General features: G+C 35.0%; 1 protein-coding gene across 4 annotated transcripts in view; it reads left to right on the forward strand.

The window, feature by feature from the left end:
- LOC145666954 (NADPH-dependent diflavin oxidoreductase 1) overlaps positions 1 to 15,253 on the forward strand; it is a 42,833-nt gene extending 27,580 nt beyond the window's left edge. For all 4 annotated transcript variants that reach the window (XM_081734580.1, XM_081734579.1, XM_081734581.1 and 1 more), the window contains 2 exons: positions 13,042 to 13,265; positions 14,945 to 15,253. In XM_081734580.1, the coding sequence (XP_081590706.1) occupies positions 13,042 to 13,265; positions 14,945 to 15,173 (453 nt within the window). In that variant the 3' untranslated portion in view covers positions 15,174 to 15,253. The remainder of the gene's footprint in view (positions 1 to 13,041; positions 13,266 to 14,944) is intronic.
- The last annotated feature ends 771 nt before the right edge of the window (positions 15,254 to 16,024 follow it).

Below are 16,024 nucleotides of genomic sequence, written 5' to 3' on the forward strand. Positions count from 1 at the left end.
AGTGGCTGTCTGGGGTTGGATCTCTGCAGATGGATTTGGATATCTTCACAGGATTGATGGGCGTCTTACAGGTGCGCAGTATAAGTTCATCTTGGAGAATATTATGCTGCCATCTGTTCGCGAACGTTATCCTGAGGGAGCAATCCACTGTCAACACGATCGGTCACCTGTCCATATGTCACGAGTTGTCCAAGAGTGGCTGGCAGAGCAATATGATGTAGAGGTAATCAATTGTCCTCCACGCGGAGCAGATCTTAACCCAATAGAAAATGTCTGGGCAGAGGTGAAGAGGTGTTTGAGGGAGAAGTGGGCTAATGAAGTTCCTAGAACTTCCAATGAGCTCTGGGATTCGGTCGTTAATGCTTGGGAAGATCTTGCTACGAATGGCACGGACTATGTCCTTCGAATGATAGAAAGAATGCCTCGTCGAATGTTAGCGGTTGTTGAAGCAGGTGGTCACTGGACATCATATTAACAACGTGTTTAGTTTCAAACAGTCCTTTTAAGGGCTACATTTCATCCATAAAATGTTATGTGAATATGTGATTAAGCATGCAGAAAAAATTGTGATGCAATCATCGAAATATATTTTTAAAAAAAAAATAAATTTTTCTTTGAGTGGGATTCGATCTCGCAACCCTCACTACGTAAAGCCGAAATGCTACCTCTACTCTAACCTTTCACTAGCGGTTACGCCTACAAATTCCTTGCACAATTGCTGCCAAGCCGCCAAAATTTCATACGTAACATTCCTTCGTAATTAAAAATTATATACAAGAGAGATACCTAATTACTACCATTGTTTGGCATTATTAAGAAGACGTTTCTCGCATTGAAAACGTAGGACTTCATTATTGACTGATGAAAAAGGAAAATGCAATAGTCGAAAATTGTATTTTCTTTGCAAGTGATTTAAAGGAAATTCATAACCAAACTTGAAATGAAGTTGGGTTGAGTTGACTTTGAGTTTAACGTCCCGTTCAGCAGCGAGGATATATTAGACGTGGACCTACTAACTCACGTGGAATCCGAACCATATTAGCTCCCACCGGGAATCGAATCCGAGGCCTCTACGCCATTAAAATAAAGTGGATTCGTATCTCTAAATTGGGATAAATTTCTTAAAGTACTTTTGAAATTCTTAACTAGATTTTCGCGTGTTTCCTAAGCAAATTTGATAAACCTTACTGAATTTTGATTATTATCTTTTTTATACTTCTGAACCATACCTATTATTTGGTATCAAATACACAGAATGTTTATTCGATCACCGATAACGTTTGGGAGGTGATTCTTGAACCAAGACAAGACAAAAAATATGGACCAACCTGGATTCAGAAATGTTTCCTTTCGGAGTTATAGGCTGCCTTAAACATGAAAAAAAATGAATTTTAAAGGTCCATAGGTCCAAAACTATGGGACCTACCGTAGTCGGGTCAAGACTTCACTTAGAAACTAATATGTGCGTTATCCAAAAATGCATGTTTCAGAATTTTAAGGTACTCACGCAACAATTTCTATAGAGGGAGTTTGGCTAAAGACATATAATTTGAAGTACTCACCAACTACCTCTATAAAAATTGTCGCGGAAGTACCGCAGGATTGTGAAAGTTGGATATTTGGAGAGAGCACATATAGTTCCTAAGTGAAGTCTTGACCCGACCACGGTGGATGTCATAGGTTTGGACCTATGGACCTTTGAAGTTCATTTTTCATATTTTTGGCATATTATAACTCCGAAAGGAAGCATTTGTGCACCCAGACTGGTCTATACTTTTTGTCCTATCTTGGTGTCATTAATCACATTCCAAATATTTTGTCGGTGTTGTTTTGAAACACCCTGTATAAAACCATTAACTAGAAGGATTGCACATGCTAGTATTCAATCTTATCTGAATAACTGAATCTCTGAAATTAGGGAAATTATTTGATTATCAGTATATATACAATATGGTATGCACATTTATTTTAAACGTTCATTTAGAATAAATAATTTATATTTACTGTCTTCATTGAGCTGTATAATGTTTGGTAAGAGTATGTTTTGACTTCACTCTTGTATTCAATGTGGGATCAAATTATGGTGATTGCGTTATGTGTTTTATTTATTTAAAAGATTTTAGATAAAGTTGATAGCCCAAAAGATCCAGGTGCACTGAAACATTAACAAAAAGTGAACAGAATATTTATTAATTCAGCCATGGCCTATATATTAAAAATATGTATCCCTGCCTCCGCGTAATGGGATGGAGAATCTCTAGCCAAGAAGGCATATATTTAATTGAAACACGGAGACTCCTGATTTTGAAGTGCCAGTGCTAACTGCACACCTACATTCATTAGTTACCATTCATGTGATAAAGTTTTTGAAACAATTGTTTTTGTGAAATATTTATTATTTTCTGCGAGAGTTAATTTAATTATGTTCCCTCTTCAAAATAGTGTTAAATAATAAATAATAATTTAACAATAGAACAATGCTTAATCCCACACCCCTAAGCAGTTAATACACTCTAGAGCAGCCTAATCATCAGATAGCTAAGGACTCTCTCTTCCTATAACTTTTACAGTATAAACTCTCAAGCCGATATAACATCTATAACAAGAGTTATACATCATATTAAATTAGAAATAAGTGTGGTTATAATAATTGCTTGTTACGTCAGAAAGAAGTTTCTTTGATTAATATCATAGGTATTAATCTATGTATTTTCGTGTACAGAAAAGAAATAAAGAATTACGCTAGGAAACCAATTAACTCGTTAGACAACAAACTCTGGTATTTTCGTCACTTAGAATATAGACGTCCTCAGATTTCTGAATTAATAATTACAATTAGGAATCCATCAAAGTATTTTGAATTTGTTTAAAATTGTCTCAATGCTCAACGAATTATTTTTCAATTGAAAGTTTTGAATAAAAATCTAAAGATGACACTGCTTTTTTTACTTTCTTGTGCACTCTCCTTACGAACAATTGTTCGGCATACCTTACATAGTACGGCAAAGTACTAGGTATCCCCTGTAATCCATAATGTGTACGAAGTATAGATTTGAAGTCATCCTTTGGCTGAACGAAATTCTATTCAGAAATATTTCGCTAAAACGTAAATTATGACTACCACCTCAGCAGATATGCCTACAAGATTAGAAACAAAAATCAGTATTCGTTGACAGCACTGTTTCTTTCAGAATTAATGTTCCGGGGGGGGGGGGGCACACTCACAAGGAGAAGGCAGAGTTTGGTAAGTGAATTCGGGGCCACTTTTTGAAAGTTGTTAGTGCACATTTAAAGAATTAATATTGCAAACTGGGAGAGCGCAATGGCCAAAAATAATGGAGAAAAACCGTCTTAAAGTTTTCTACTCGCTGCATAAATTGTACGACACACACATTTACCAAGTGTCGGCGTGGCAAAGTGAGGAAAATCTTTGACTCATGCGTAAAGGGTTCCGAATTGAATTCCTGTTCGAGTCATACATTTTTTTTTTTTTTTTTTTGCTTCAACCAATAAAGTAGCCATTTGTAACTATAAGTAAAATATTACTTCATTATATGTTTATAATGAATACAACAATAGAAATTTTCAAATCACTTGTAAAATCTTTCAATGTTCCATTTTAACTACGGTAGAAACAAAATTTAATCTATTTCGTAAATATTATTGTTACCGCAGTCGAATTATAAGGGGAATGAGGAGGAAATCTCCTTTGGTTATAGCAACATTCGGTATTAGCAAAGGGGATTTCCCCCTCAACTCCTTTGTAATTCATACATTGTCAACAGATGTAGACACGAAGCGTCAAGAACATTTATTACACGACTGTCGTAACCAGTGGCGTATTTATTAGGGACGCTTCTGGGCTTAAGCCCCCCCCCCCGAAATATTATTTACTATATTAAAGTAAATGAAATATCTTCGAGAATTTTCACATTTCCAGGACTAAAGTTGGCAAAGCCCCCCCCCCCCGAAATAAAATAGCAAATACGCCACTGGTCGTAACCATAATATAACTCGTGATATCAATATATTTATCGGAATAGATTAAATTTGGTTTGCCAGTTAACATGGAACATTGAACGATTTTACAAGTGATTTGAAAATTTCTATTGTTTTATTCATTATAAACTTACGATGAATTAATATTTTACGTATAGTTACAAATGCCTACTTTATTGGTTGAAGAAAAAAAAAAGAGATGTGTGACTCGAACAGGAATCGAACCCGGGATACTTTACACACGAGTTACAGGTTTTACTCACTTTCCCACACCGTCAATTGGTAAATTCGTACATCGTACGATATATGCGGCGAGTAGAAAACTTTAAGACGGTTTATCTCCGTTATTTTTGGCCATTGCGCTCTCCCAGTTTGTAATATTTACTCTTTAAATGTGCACTACCACCTTCCAAAAAAATGTCTCCGTAGTTCACTTACCAAACTCTGCCTTCTCCTTGTCAGTATTACGGGGAGGGGGGGGGCACTGTCAGAGCTTGTCCGGAAGAAGCACTGGGTGAAAGGTAACGTGTTAAGAATGAAGCGTTTAAGATCAATCCTTCAAAGACTACTGAAGGGGGATTTCTAACTTAATTTCATACATCTATATATATAAAAGAGAACGTACAAATCCTTTGTCCGCTCATCACGCTAATACGGCTGAACCAATTTCTTTCATTTTTGGGGGGTTATTAGGATTTGGACCCTAGATGGTTTTTATCATATCACTTTAATTTTTAATTACCAGTGTCTTGAGATAATTGACCATTCAAGTGTCCATACGTACAAATCCTTTGTTATTAGTTCATCATAGGTAAAAATAAACGTATTTATATGCAACCCGCATGACCGTGTCACTCGGCGGGTTAACATAAATGACAGGCGTTTTAATGTTAACATTTACTGCAATTTGAAAGCGAAAAAGTAAAAATTATCTAAGTAACAAAGTTTATTGCGTTCCGGGGTGACCGCAGCGAAGCGGGTCACTCGGCGGGTTAACATAAATGACAGGCGCTATAATGTTAACATTTACTGCAATTTGAAAGCGAAAAAGTAAAAATTATCTAAGTAACAAAGTTTATTGCGTTCCGGGGTGACCGCAGCGAAGCGGGGTGAACGCTGCTAGTATACCTTAAAATAAAAAATTTCGACTAAAATTGCCACTTTAAAAACTTCATTTCAGAGAATGACTATGAGAAACAATAAGGGCACTGTAAAATACATCATGAAACACACACACTCAAGACTCTATCTACCTTCAAAATGACATTTCCAAAAGTTCAAACGCAACTAAATAGGTTTTTCAGACTTCAAAAAGTTAACCATTCTGAAGTTCATGCAAATATTTAATCTTTCTTCCGAAATAAACTCTTTCAAGTCACCTCCGATTGGGATTTCTCCTTGAAGTGAAAACTGTTCCTTCGTGATTATACGAAAAGGTGTTAACGTACGCCTTTTCGACACAAAAGATCCAGTTCGGATTCCCGGTGAGAGCGCATGTGTTTCGGAACCCACATTAAGCTGTAGATCTACGTCTCATATAGCCTCAGTGCTCAAAGAGACGACAAACTCAAGATCAGCCATCAAACCGAAAACTTATTTACGTCGCCTTTTTACCCTCATCAAAGAGTATTAAGCGCTTTTTTAAAAAAAATATTACATTTACAATAAAACAAATTAACTTGGAGTGCTGTCTTTAAAAATATTTAATTTTAAGTAAGACTTGAAGCTTTCCTGGCGGCGTATATGATAAAATTCTTCTCGGGCAATCAGCCAGGTGAAAACTGGTGGATAGGCCAACGTTTCGAGAACTGTCATCGTTCTCATCATCAGTGCAATTATGTAGAGATCAGCGGATTTAGACATAATTGCCCTGATGATGAGAACGATGACAGTTCTCGAAACGTTGGCCTATCCACCAGTTTTCACCTGGCTGATTGCCCGAGAAGAACTTTATTATATTTAATTTTAATTTCACATATATATTAGACAACTTCGCATAAAATGATACTTGTAGATCTTCATATAGACATACACCTTTTTAAATCGCCAATTGATATATATATATATATATATATATATATATATATATATATATATATATATATATATATATATATATATATATATATATATATATATATATTTTATATTATATTAATTATTTCAACTACATTTACGTATAACTTGCAGTGCATATGTAGAGTAAACAAAAAAGCAACCCTATTATGGTCATTTTGATGCAACAAAACATTGAATGATGATTTTAAAATATTCTGCATTGAATTAGAAGAAATTTTCGATAAAATATTTTTGATACTTTCATACTTGTTTATGTAGTAATGTAACGATTTATCACAGCATTGTGTACAAAAGGAATTAACAAATGTAGTTACTTTTTCTAGAATATTAAATTAATTTGTATTGCAAAATTATACAACAAATATAGTTAGCACTACATGATGCATAATAAATAGGAAAGTAATGTTTTATTAAAGTTGCGGGTATGTTGACTAAACTTTTATTAAAGTTTCAATTTCAGGTTGTGACAATCAAGTTCCTTCTTTTTATTGAAATCTTGCTAATTGTAATATTTGATAAATATAAAAGTTTGAATTATACTTTATGCACATATTCAAATTGAATAGCATTAAATTAGTAATATTGAGAAATATTTTTTGAATTAAAAGAGATTGTTGAGTTGAGTTTAACGTCCCGTTTAGCAGCGAGACCATATAAGACGTGGACCTACTGATTAACGTGAAATCCGAACCACATGAGCTCCCAAAGGGAATCGAACCCGGGCCTCCCACGCTGGATTAAAAGAGAGTTGTTTAACAAAATATCACTAACAAAATGTGAACATAATAATAAATAAAAAAAATAGTATGCCGGATTTGAACTGCTGATCATCACCAAGCGTGAACATTTCGTGGGTGCACACTAATTGATTGCTCCACGATTGCTAATTTATTAAATACATCTCGATAACACATATAAACAAATTATACGAAAAGGGGTGGTTTCTTCATTTTTTAGTTTATTTAAATGGTTTTCTGAACATAATTAGCAGTGTCGTCTTGTCAATGTTTTGTTAAAATTTGCATCCTAAGGGGGAAATGGAATTTTAAAATTTAACCTATAAATAAAGTATCTCAAAAGTCCCTCATGTTATATAGATGAAGTTTGATATATAAATTCCTCACTAAAATAAATGGTTCGGTGTAATCCAGTTTTCGAATATTCAGCATCTACAGGAAAAGGTATAAAGGTAATTTATATAATACTTTCTCAACATATAAATATGAATCGAAGTTTTCTGTCTCCTGATCACAGGTAAACCGAATGAACTATGTAAAACGAATTTTTGAAAATTAGAATCACTTGGCTAGAGTTGAGTTGATTTTGAGTTTAAAGTCCCTTTCAACAGCGAGGCTATATGAGACGCGACCTACTGATTAATGTGGAATCCGAACCACATGAGCTCCCTCCGAGAATCGAACCCAGGTCTCCCACGCCAAATCATTTGGCTAGAGTCGTGATTTCACCACCTCACTGTCGCCAAAATATATATCCTAAAGCGGAAGGAGATTCAAAATACATGATAAAATAGTGTATCCTGCAAGTCCGTCATTAGGGACTTGAATCTACTTATATAAATTCGTCAATGAAGTAAGTGAAGACTTATTCCAGCGTTTAGGATAGCTTGGCTTCTAAAAGGAGAAAGGGCAATTTGTAAAAATTAAGTTGATGTTGATTGCCTCATTACCACATACTGATGATTTCAGGGGGTAGCACAGGGGCACATTTTCTCCTGGGACCAATGAAATTCTTACCACTCCCGTTCAAACTTCCGAAGAAACCAGTACTTTTGCAGTGCTATTTTTACCCTGTGTATTGAAATTCTCCCCCGGGAGAAATAGTTTGTACTCATCACTTTCATCACGGATAATGACTTCGAAGATAGTCGAATCAGTTTTCTTTTTTATCATATTGCTTTCATTAGAATCGGTATCCTAAGGGAGAAATCGGCTCCAAATTTGTGATAAAAATATAGTATCTTCCGAAACTCTTAAAATAGGCAGATTAAATTTTGTTTATAAACTCCTTTTGAAAAGTAAGATGACACTTGTCCCAATAAAGGAGTATGACCCACATGCGAAATTCTTGGCCATCCTTTGTATAGCCATTGTTTAGCCCCTTCGTGATAAAAAAAACGAAAGTATTGTTTTATTAAAATTAATGATATGTTGATTAAGTTTTATTAAAGTTTCATTTTCGCGTTATGACAATGAAGCTGCTACTTTTTGTAAAACTCTTCATAATTTTAACACGTTTAAAGGCAAAAATTTGAATTGTTTGCCCATATTTAAATTACTAACAAAAAGAATAATATCAAATACCTTTTATTAATAGAAGAGAGCTGTATAAAGAAATCTCGCCAACAAAATTTTAAAAATAATGTAGGTACGGAGCTGGAACTAATGATCATCGAAAAAATGGGGGCACTAAATCATGCTTTAGCAAATCACCCTACTACTTGTTGGAAAACACTATAACGAATAGAGAGAACAAGCGTTTCTTAAAAAAAAAAAAAAAAAAAAAAAGACTGTAGGGTATGTGATTTGTACTGATGGTCATGGAAAAATAAAGTATAAAGAGCAAGCGCTAAATAAATACTCTACAAAGGTAAGTTAAGAGCGGACTACTTTGCAGACGCATATAAGAAAGCCACTAACACAAAATGCATGATCGTTTCGCATATTTTGTAGCTTATTTCTGTTTATTCCTTTGTTTACATGTAAAATGCTTATTCCATATGTATAGTAACTAACATTATGACAGATATACTTTGCATTTTTAACAATTTCTGAACATGAATCTTTGAACCTTATGCGCTCTGAAAGGAGATTCAAGTAGAGATCTTAAAGATAAAACATGTCTAAAATATCAAAAGTGAACTTCACTCCCTCGTGCACTGAATGTGCCAGTTTTCAGTTAAAGATCAATTCACACATAGTGTATCATGCCCATGTCATTCCCCTGCCATGATCCATCCGTGTCACTGCCGTGACCATTCACACATATCATGCCGTTCTGTAGCGTGCCACTATTTCTTTCTACACCCTTTCCCTTGGTTCGGATCAACTTGGTGTCCCTTCGTGTGCTACGAAGAAAACCGAAGAATCGCGGCCGACACAGTTTCTCTTCAAGCTATCGAGTAAGAGTGATTGAATTATATAATTGTATTTTATTTATTTATTTATTTACTAAACAAATTTCCGATATAGCAAAAATACCATTATTTTTGTAAAATGTTCATTATTTTCATGAAGCAGAGAGAATTTTCTACTTGGCTTTAGAACTATCCCTACTAATTTTTAATCGACATCTAATAGTTTACGTTCATTATTTCTGTCTTTTACCTGCATATTACTTGCAGAAACTATGCGGAGTAAATGTTTTATTTAATTACTGTTTTATGAAAGTTTAGTCATATGTTAATTAAGATTCCACTATTTGTAAGTTTCTCATTTCGGTTATGAAAATGATTATAAATGAAACTTCCGCTTTTTATAAAATTCTTGATAGTTTTAATGTTTTTAAAGACATAATTCTAAATTATTCGGAAATATTCAAATAAAAGGATAATGCTAAGGAGCATTATTAGAACAAAACATTGTTCCTTAAGGAATTCACAGAATCAAGCTTTTCTAAAAAAAAAAAAAAAAAAAAAAAAAAAAAAAAAGTTGCTATAGGGTATGGGATTCGAAGTGATGATCGTGGAAAAATAAAGTATGTAAAGAAGAAGCTTTAACCGACTACTCTACGAAGACACGTTAAGGGTTGCACCTTGGCGGACGCATGTAACGAAACCACTAACACAAAATGCCTGATCGCTTCGCACATTTTGTAGCTTATTTCTATTTAGTCCTTTGTTTAAATGTAAAATGCTTAATAGCAATGATTGTTAGAGCTGTGCCACATGTATAGTAACTAACCTTATGACAGATTTACGTTGTATTTCTAACAAAGCATAAAATTCCCTCCCTCTTTGTAAATTTCGCTGCGCGTTTGCCACGTTTACGAAAATGGAACTTAGAATTTTTCGATGAAAGTTTCGGAGATTTCTTTTTTTAATTATAACTTGCTTATTTCTTAATTTTTTATTGAAATATTTTTTGGAAATATGTGTTTTGTGTATCTGCTTATTTCCAAGAAAAAATATGACATTTTCTATCACAAGAAAGAGAGTTATTTCTATTTATGTAATTTCTAAAGACATGCGACAACAATTTTGGACATAAGTGTACATATAATAATCTTCAATAATGGTGATTTCATCATTATAAAAAAAACATGACCCAAATTATAAGGCAAGTTCGAGCCAGCATTAACCCTTTTCATTGGTGGAACCACCCGTTAGGTTTTTGAAATTAGTCCGAAAAGTTCTTTCATTTCGCATGGTTTTCGATAAAAAGTAACGATTATTTTTTTTTTAATCGTTACGAAATTTTTAACGTTTATCAATTAAAAATTAACTTGCAAAATTTAATTGATTAAAAACTAACCAATTTTTAACGGATTAATTTAATCGTTATCTTTTTACATTAATTAGACACCTGACAATACTTGATGGTTCCAAGGAATACAACTAAATAAAACATCAAGTTTTGGAACTTTTCTTCTGATGCTTCCCATTAAATTTCGGACAGCAACTTCATCAACAGTTTTGATCATCCCGTTCGATATTTTTCTTCAGTTACAACTATTGCTACCGGTACTTTTTTCTATAAACTTCATAGATTCGACATATTGGCGCGTTTAGTGCACAAGGAATGAAATGCACTTTAGGTCATTTTAAACATAAAAGTAGACTCCTGCTAATCCGGCCCTCACAGGGGAACATCTTATATTGATAGTAGCATTGCCCAATCAAACAATGCGCAATCGATAGAGGAGTGAAGAAAAGTGAGAATTCCAGTTTTACGGGCCGACACCCAGAAACACAAGAGATACAGAGGAAATAAGGATTTAGAATCATGTGAAGATAGCAATGCAAAAGGTACACTGACATAGAAGGATCTTCAAAACGATTAAAGTAATCAAAACGACATTTACACAACAGTATAAAGTTAAAACCAAAATATGAGACCACAAACAAGAATATAATTACTGAAGTACGAATATAAGGGACGAAGCACAGTGTCAAAGCAGTTTTGCCCAAGTGGAAAATCAGAATGGTATCAAACACAACACACAAAACTGGAATGATTGCATACGCTTGGATTGACAATTGATTAGCAGGTTCACTTTTCTGATGCACGTAATATTATATCACCTCTCACATTATTGGTAGTCAATTTTGCAGTGTTGCTGTTGATAAAGCGCTCCGCAATATATTGGTCCCTTTGAGGAGAGTGTCGCTTGAAAAGAGTGATAAACGTACGTATTTTGTTTTTGGAATATTGGTAACAGTTCACATGCAGTTTTGTAATGAGGGTGTGAGATAAGCAGAAGGACTTCGTACAATGTGCAGATGGATCATTTCAGCTTATGTGCTGTGTTTTGCTGCTACTCTGACATTTTCCTTTGGCAAAAATTTTTCGACACTGTGCTTCGTCCGTTATTTTTTGAACTTAAGTGATTATATTCTTGTTTGTGGTCTCATATTTTGGTTTCAACGAGTTCAAGTCGTGTGCTGTATGTACTCTTCTACATCCGAGATTCGTATAGAAATTCATATAGGCCTATCTTCAAACGTTGGCAACACTGTACATCACGACTTCACAGGTATGGTTCTACTCCTAATTAGATTTTCTAGATGTTATAATTTGTGTTCCGTGGCATTTAACAAAACTTCATTTTCTGCTCAGTTGGCAACACTGCATTACATATGATGTTATTGAGCATGTCTGTGGGTACAATGTTTGTTTACTATGCTGTTGTGTAAATATCATTTTGATTACTTTAATCATTTTGAAGTTCTTTCTGTGTCAGTGTATTTTTTGCATTGCTATCTTCACATGATTCTAGATTCTTCTTTTCTCTCTCTCTCCTGTGTTTTTTGGTGTCGGCCGTAAAACTTTGGATTTCTCATTTTCTTCACTCCTCTATCGATTGCGCATTGTTTGATTGCGTAATGCTACTATCAATGTAAGACGTTCCCTTGTCAGTAGTTCGTCCTCCCAGTAACCTGGTCCCAACATCTGGCGTCTGCCGTATAACGTTGCAATAATCTATCAACGATTGTATTTGTTTATACTGTAGTTGCGGAAAAATACATACAACAGTACTATTGTGGTTTCCGTTTATTGTTGCTTGCAAAGCGGTGGCGTAATAATGCATGCAGCCGTCGAGCATCTTCATTGCTTCATCTGAAAATTTTGGACATGTTTCATACTGAGTGATAATTTATGTACAATCTCAAGCATTAAGTTCCTCTAATTTTTCTGTGATAATGTATGTAGCGGTAGTGAAGTGTAGTACTGCATGTATTAAATTCGATTTCAGACACTCTCAATAACTTGGCGTTTTCGCTAATCCAGCACCCCTCTTTGCAAGAAATGATCCGGATTAGCAATAATCTAGTGTGTCTCATTTTTAAAATCTGTCTTAAGCTCCATTTAAAGCTTAAAAGATTCATGTCGAGATGTAAATAATTCTTATAGTGTTTTTTTTTTAGAAAGATAACTTTTCCATAGATACGCGCACTGTACAAAGTTCGAATCTTTTCCACAAATTTGGCAACTGGACTTGATTCCCTTGTGCCCGGAACGTCCCATGTACTAAAAAGTGTTTATACCTCAAGCTCTTAATTATGTCAACTCCTGGTAACATCTTAAAATTTTTGCTTTAAATTACCAAACAGTAAAATATTGTCTTAAAATATGTAGAAAATCAAACTCGGGTGTAGTTATTGGATTGTTACATCTCCAAAACAGGATTTGAACGCAATGCTTTTCAGGTGTAGTAGTCTGTGGGAGTAAAAAGAAATTACGTAAAAGATGTATAATCAATAACTTAGGTGCTGTCCTGTTACAGAGTCCTCCGATCGTGATGGTTGGTCCAGGGACTGGAGTGGCGCCATTCCGAAGCTACGTTCATGAGCGAGCGAGCAATGGAGACGCCAACAGGAGTTTGATTCTGTTTTTCGGTTGCAGAAACAAGTTGAAGGATTTTCATTGCTCAGAGGAGTGGCTGCAGCTAGAGGAGGATAACAAAATAAGTCTCTTCTGTGCCTTCTCCAGAGACCAGTCTCACAAAATGTAGGTATTTGTTCTCATATTGTCTGTTCTTAGGTATTAGTTTCAAGATGCTTCCATGATAAGAAGTACATTTCTCCCATAGCAAAACTTCATATACACATATATACAAACACAAACTTTAGCTTATTCATATGACTAACGCTTTCAAAATTTTGTCTTAATATTTTTAACACAATACTTAGATTAAATAATTTTAAGAAGAATGTCACTTCCCGTTTCCGACAGACTTCGCATTCCAGTTTACTTTGTACACAACTAAACACTTTTTTTTTTTTTTTTTTGTGCCTGAACATCTATACAGGGTGGCCCAAAAGTAGGTATACACCCTGGATTGATCAAGTATAACATTCTAGTTTATGGGTTTAATTGCTTTGGCTCTTCCGAGCTTAAGATGTAAGGAAAAACACATTAAGAACAAATAATAAAGAAACTAAATCTATTTGTTGGATAATAATAAGAAATGATATAAAATACAATGCGCTGATCAGTACGGTACTATATACCTACTTTTGGGCCACCCTGTATATTAAAATGCTAGGTTTATGTTTGTCTCCAATCCTTTCGACAATGAAATCTCGAAAACAACAATGCTAGAAAGGTGCTGTTTTCACTCGTCGATTCCAAATTTTGTGTAGATTGTCCAGTTTTAATTGAATATTTAAAAATGGCCGTTATTTGTTTATTACATTTTTTAGGGGTACATTGGAAGTATTGAAATTCTAAAAAAGAGAGCATCATATCCTAAATATTATGCATTCCAACACAACATATTTGTATACGGGGGTTGCATACTCTCAGGCATTTGTTTCATGGACAAATGATAATGAAAAACGAAGGATAATCATTTCTCCAATCTAAGATGAATCTTTATTATTTAGTGGGTTTTGCCCAATGAACACCATATATCACTGACATTCTTATCAATTGTGTATGTAGTGTATTTGCTTATTACATACTGCATGCAAGAAGAAAGAAAACACTTATCATACATGAATTAGAAACTCCAACCGGAAGTAGGCTCAATATTACAAATGGTGCGAGATATTGAAAAAATAATCGAGAAAATCTCCCCTTCATGGTACCCCTTGCCGATTTTTATCAAGTTGTCTTTTACTTGCGTCTATAAAAGGACATATACAGATGATGTGAGGAATGACAAGGAGATTCATGCTCATATGTGAATGATGCGCTGTGTAGAGAGCGCAGGTTCAGCTAGTGTTATAATTTTCGAATATGCTATGTTTGGTTCAGTCGTCTGTATGACATGTTCATGACCCTTTCTTGTATTTTATAAGTTGTATTTCGAAAATTTATGCTATATTGTAGAGCAACCATTTCAGACTGAATGATGTGACGATACAAGTTGCTCCTATTCCCAGCAAACAACAGAAAGAGAGAATAAGAGATTTTATTTCAGGATCTTTGCTGAAGTAGATAACCTAAACGTTCGTGGACGTGACGTAAAGCCATGTGTTGTCTGAAAACCCGGATTCCAGAAGTTTCAGAACAAATTTCGAAATTTTGGAAGAAATGTGTCTGTGGCACTTTTCCAGAATGAGTTCATTCGTTATGTAAGTAAAACTGTCATTACCACATAGGGAGATTAGTATATAATTTTTAGAATTGGCGTGGGTAGAAAGCAAATGGTTAATACTAATAAACATTGTTCTTTGTTACAGCTATGTCCAAGATAAGCTTAAGGAACAAAGTGAGCTAGTGTGGGATGCTATTTTCAACAAAGGAGGATATTTTTTCATTGCTGGCAATTCCAAGAACATGCCGGATGATGTAAAAGCAGCGCTCAGAGAGATTTTTCAAGAACAAGGGAAGCTGAGCCAAGAGGAAAGTAGCGAATTCTTTAAAGAACTTGAAAAGCAAAACCGGATTCAGACGGAAACCTGGTCTTGATCTCATGAAATATATCCCTTATTGTTTGTTATGGTGCTTTTGAAGATTATTTGTTATAATAAATGTTATAGTAAGCTTTGTTATATTTCACGAATATTTACAAAGTGTAGATATAGATAATAGCCCCAAACCCGTACTATAGAATGTATGTGAAGAAATATCCCAGATCCTGATATCGTGTATATTATGTCCTGGAGTGATACGAGGGGTGATCAGAAAGTAAGGTTACAAAGCTTGCAGTGAAACATGTATGTCTTTCATACAACCAATACAGCCAACAGATAGTTCATACATTAGGTTATTTTTCGACATAGCCTCCATATCGGTTGAGGCATGTATCGCATCGCAAGATGAGTTTGAAGATACCCTCCGGGCAAAAATCCTATCCTTGCGTTTTCAGCTACTTTGTCAAAAAAGTATTTCACCTCCCCATCTGAAGCGAAGCAATCATTTCCTAGATGTTCTTTCAAGTCCAGGAACAGGTGAAAGTCGCCTGGAGCGAGGTCCCGGCTGTAGAGAGGATGGTCGATGATGTCCCAGCGAAACTGCTTCAGCAGCGGGTGGTCTTCTGGTGACGTTTCCTCTACCAGCCGCAAACTATCGACAGCATTCTGCGACATGCTGACAAGACATTACAGTCTCTCATAAACCTTTACTAGCTGTCGGTGAATTTCAGCCACGGTTACATGTTTCGCCTACAGACCGCGAGACCAGTTTTCCAAACGAGTGGCCATTTGGGTTTACCTACAACTAGCGCTGTAGGTGGGGAGTGGTTGAAACTGCACAGTTGCTAACTCCACGTATTACAATTACCGCACATTCCTCATTCCTCTATAACAAATGGAACTCCA

The sequence above is a fragment of the Thermobia domestica genome, chromosome 12, assembly GCF_964235325.1.
Source record: "Thermobia domestica chromosome 12, izTheDome1.hap1.1, whole genome shotgun sequence".
NCBI classification, from domain to species: domain Eukaryota; kingdom Metazoa; phylum Arthropoda; class Insecta; order Zygentoma; family Lepismatidae; genus Thermobia; species Thermobia domestica.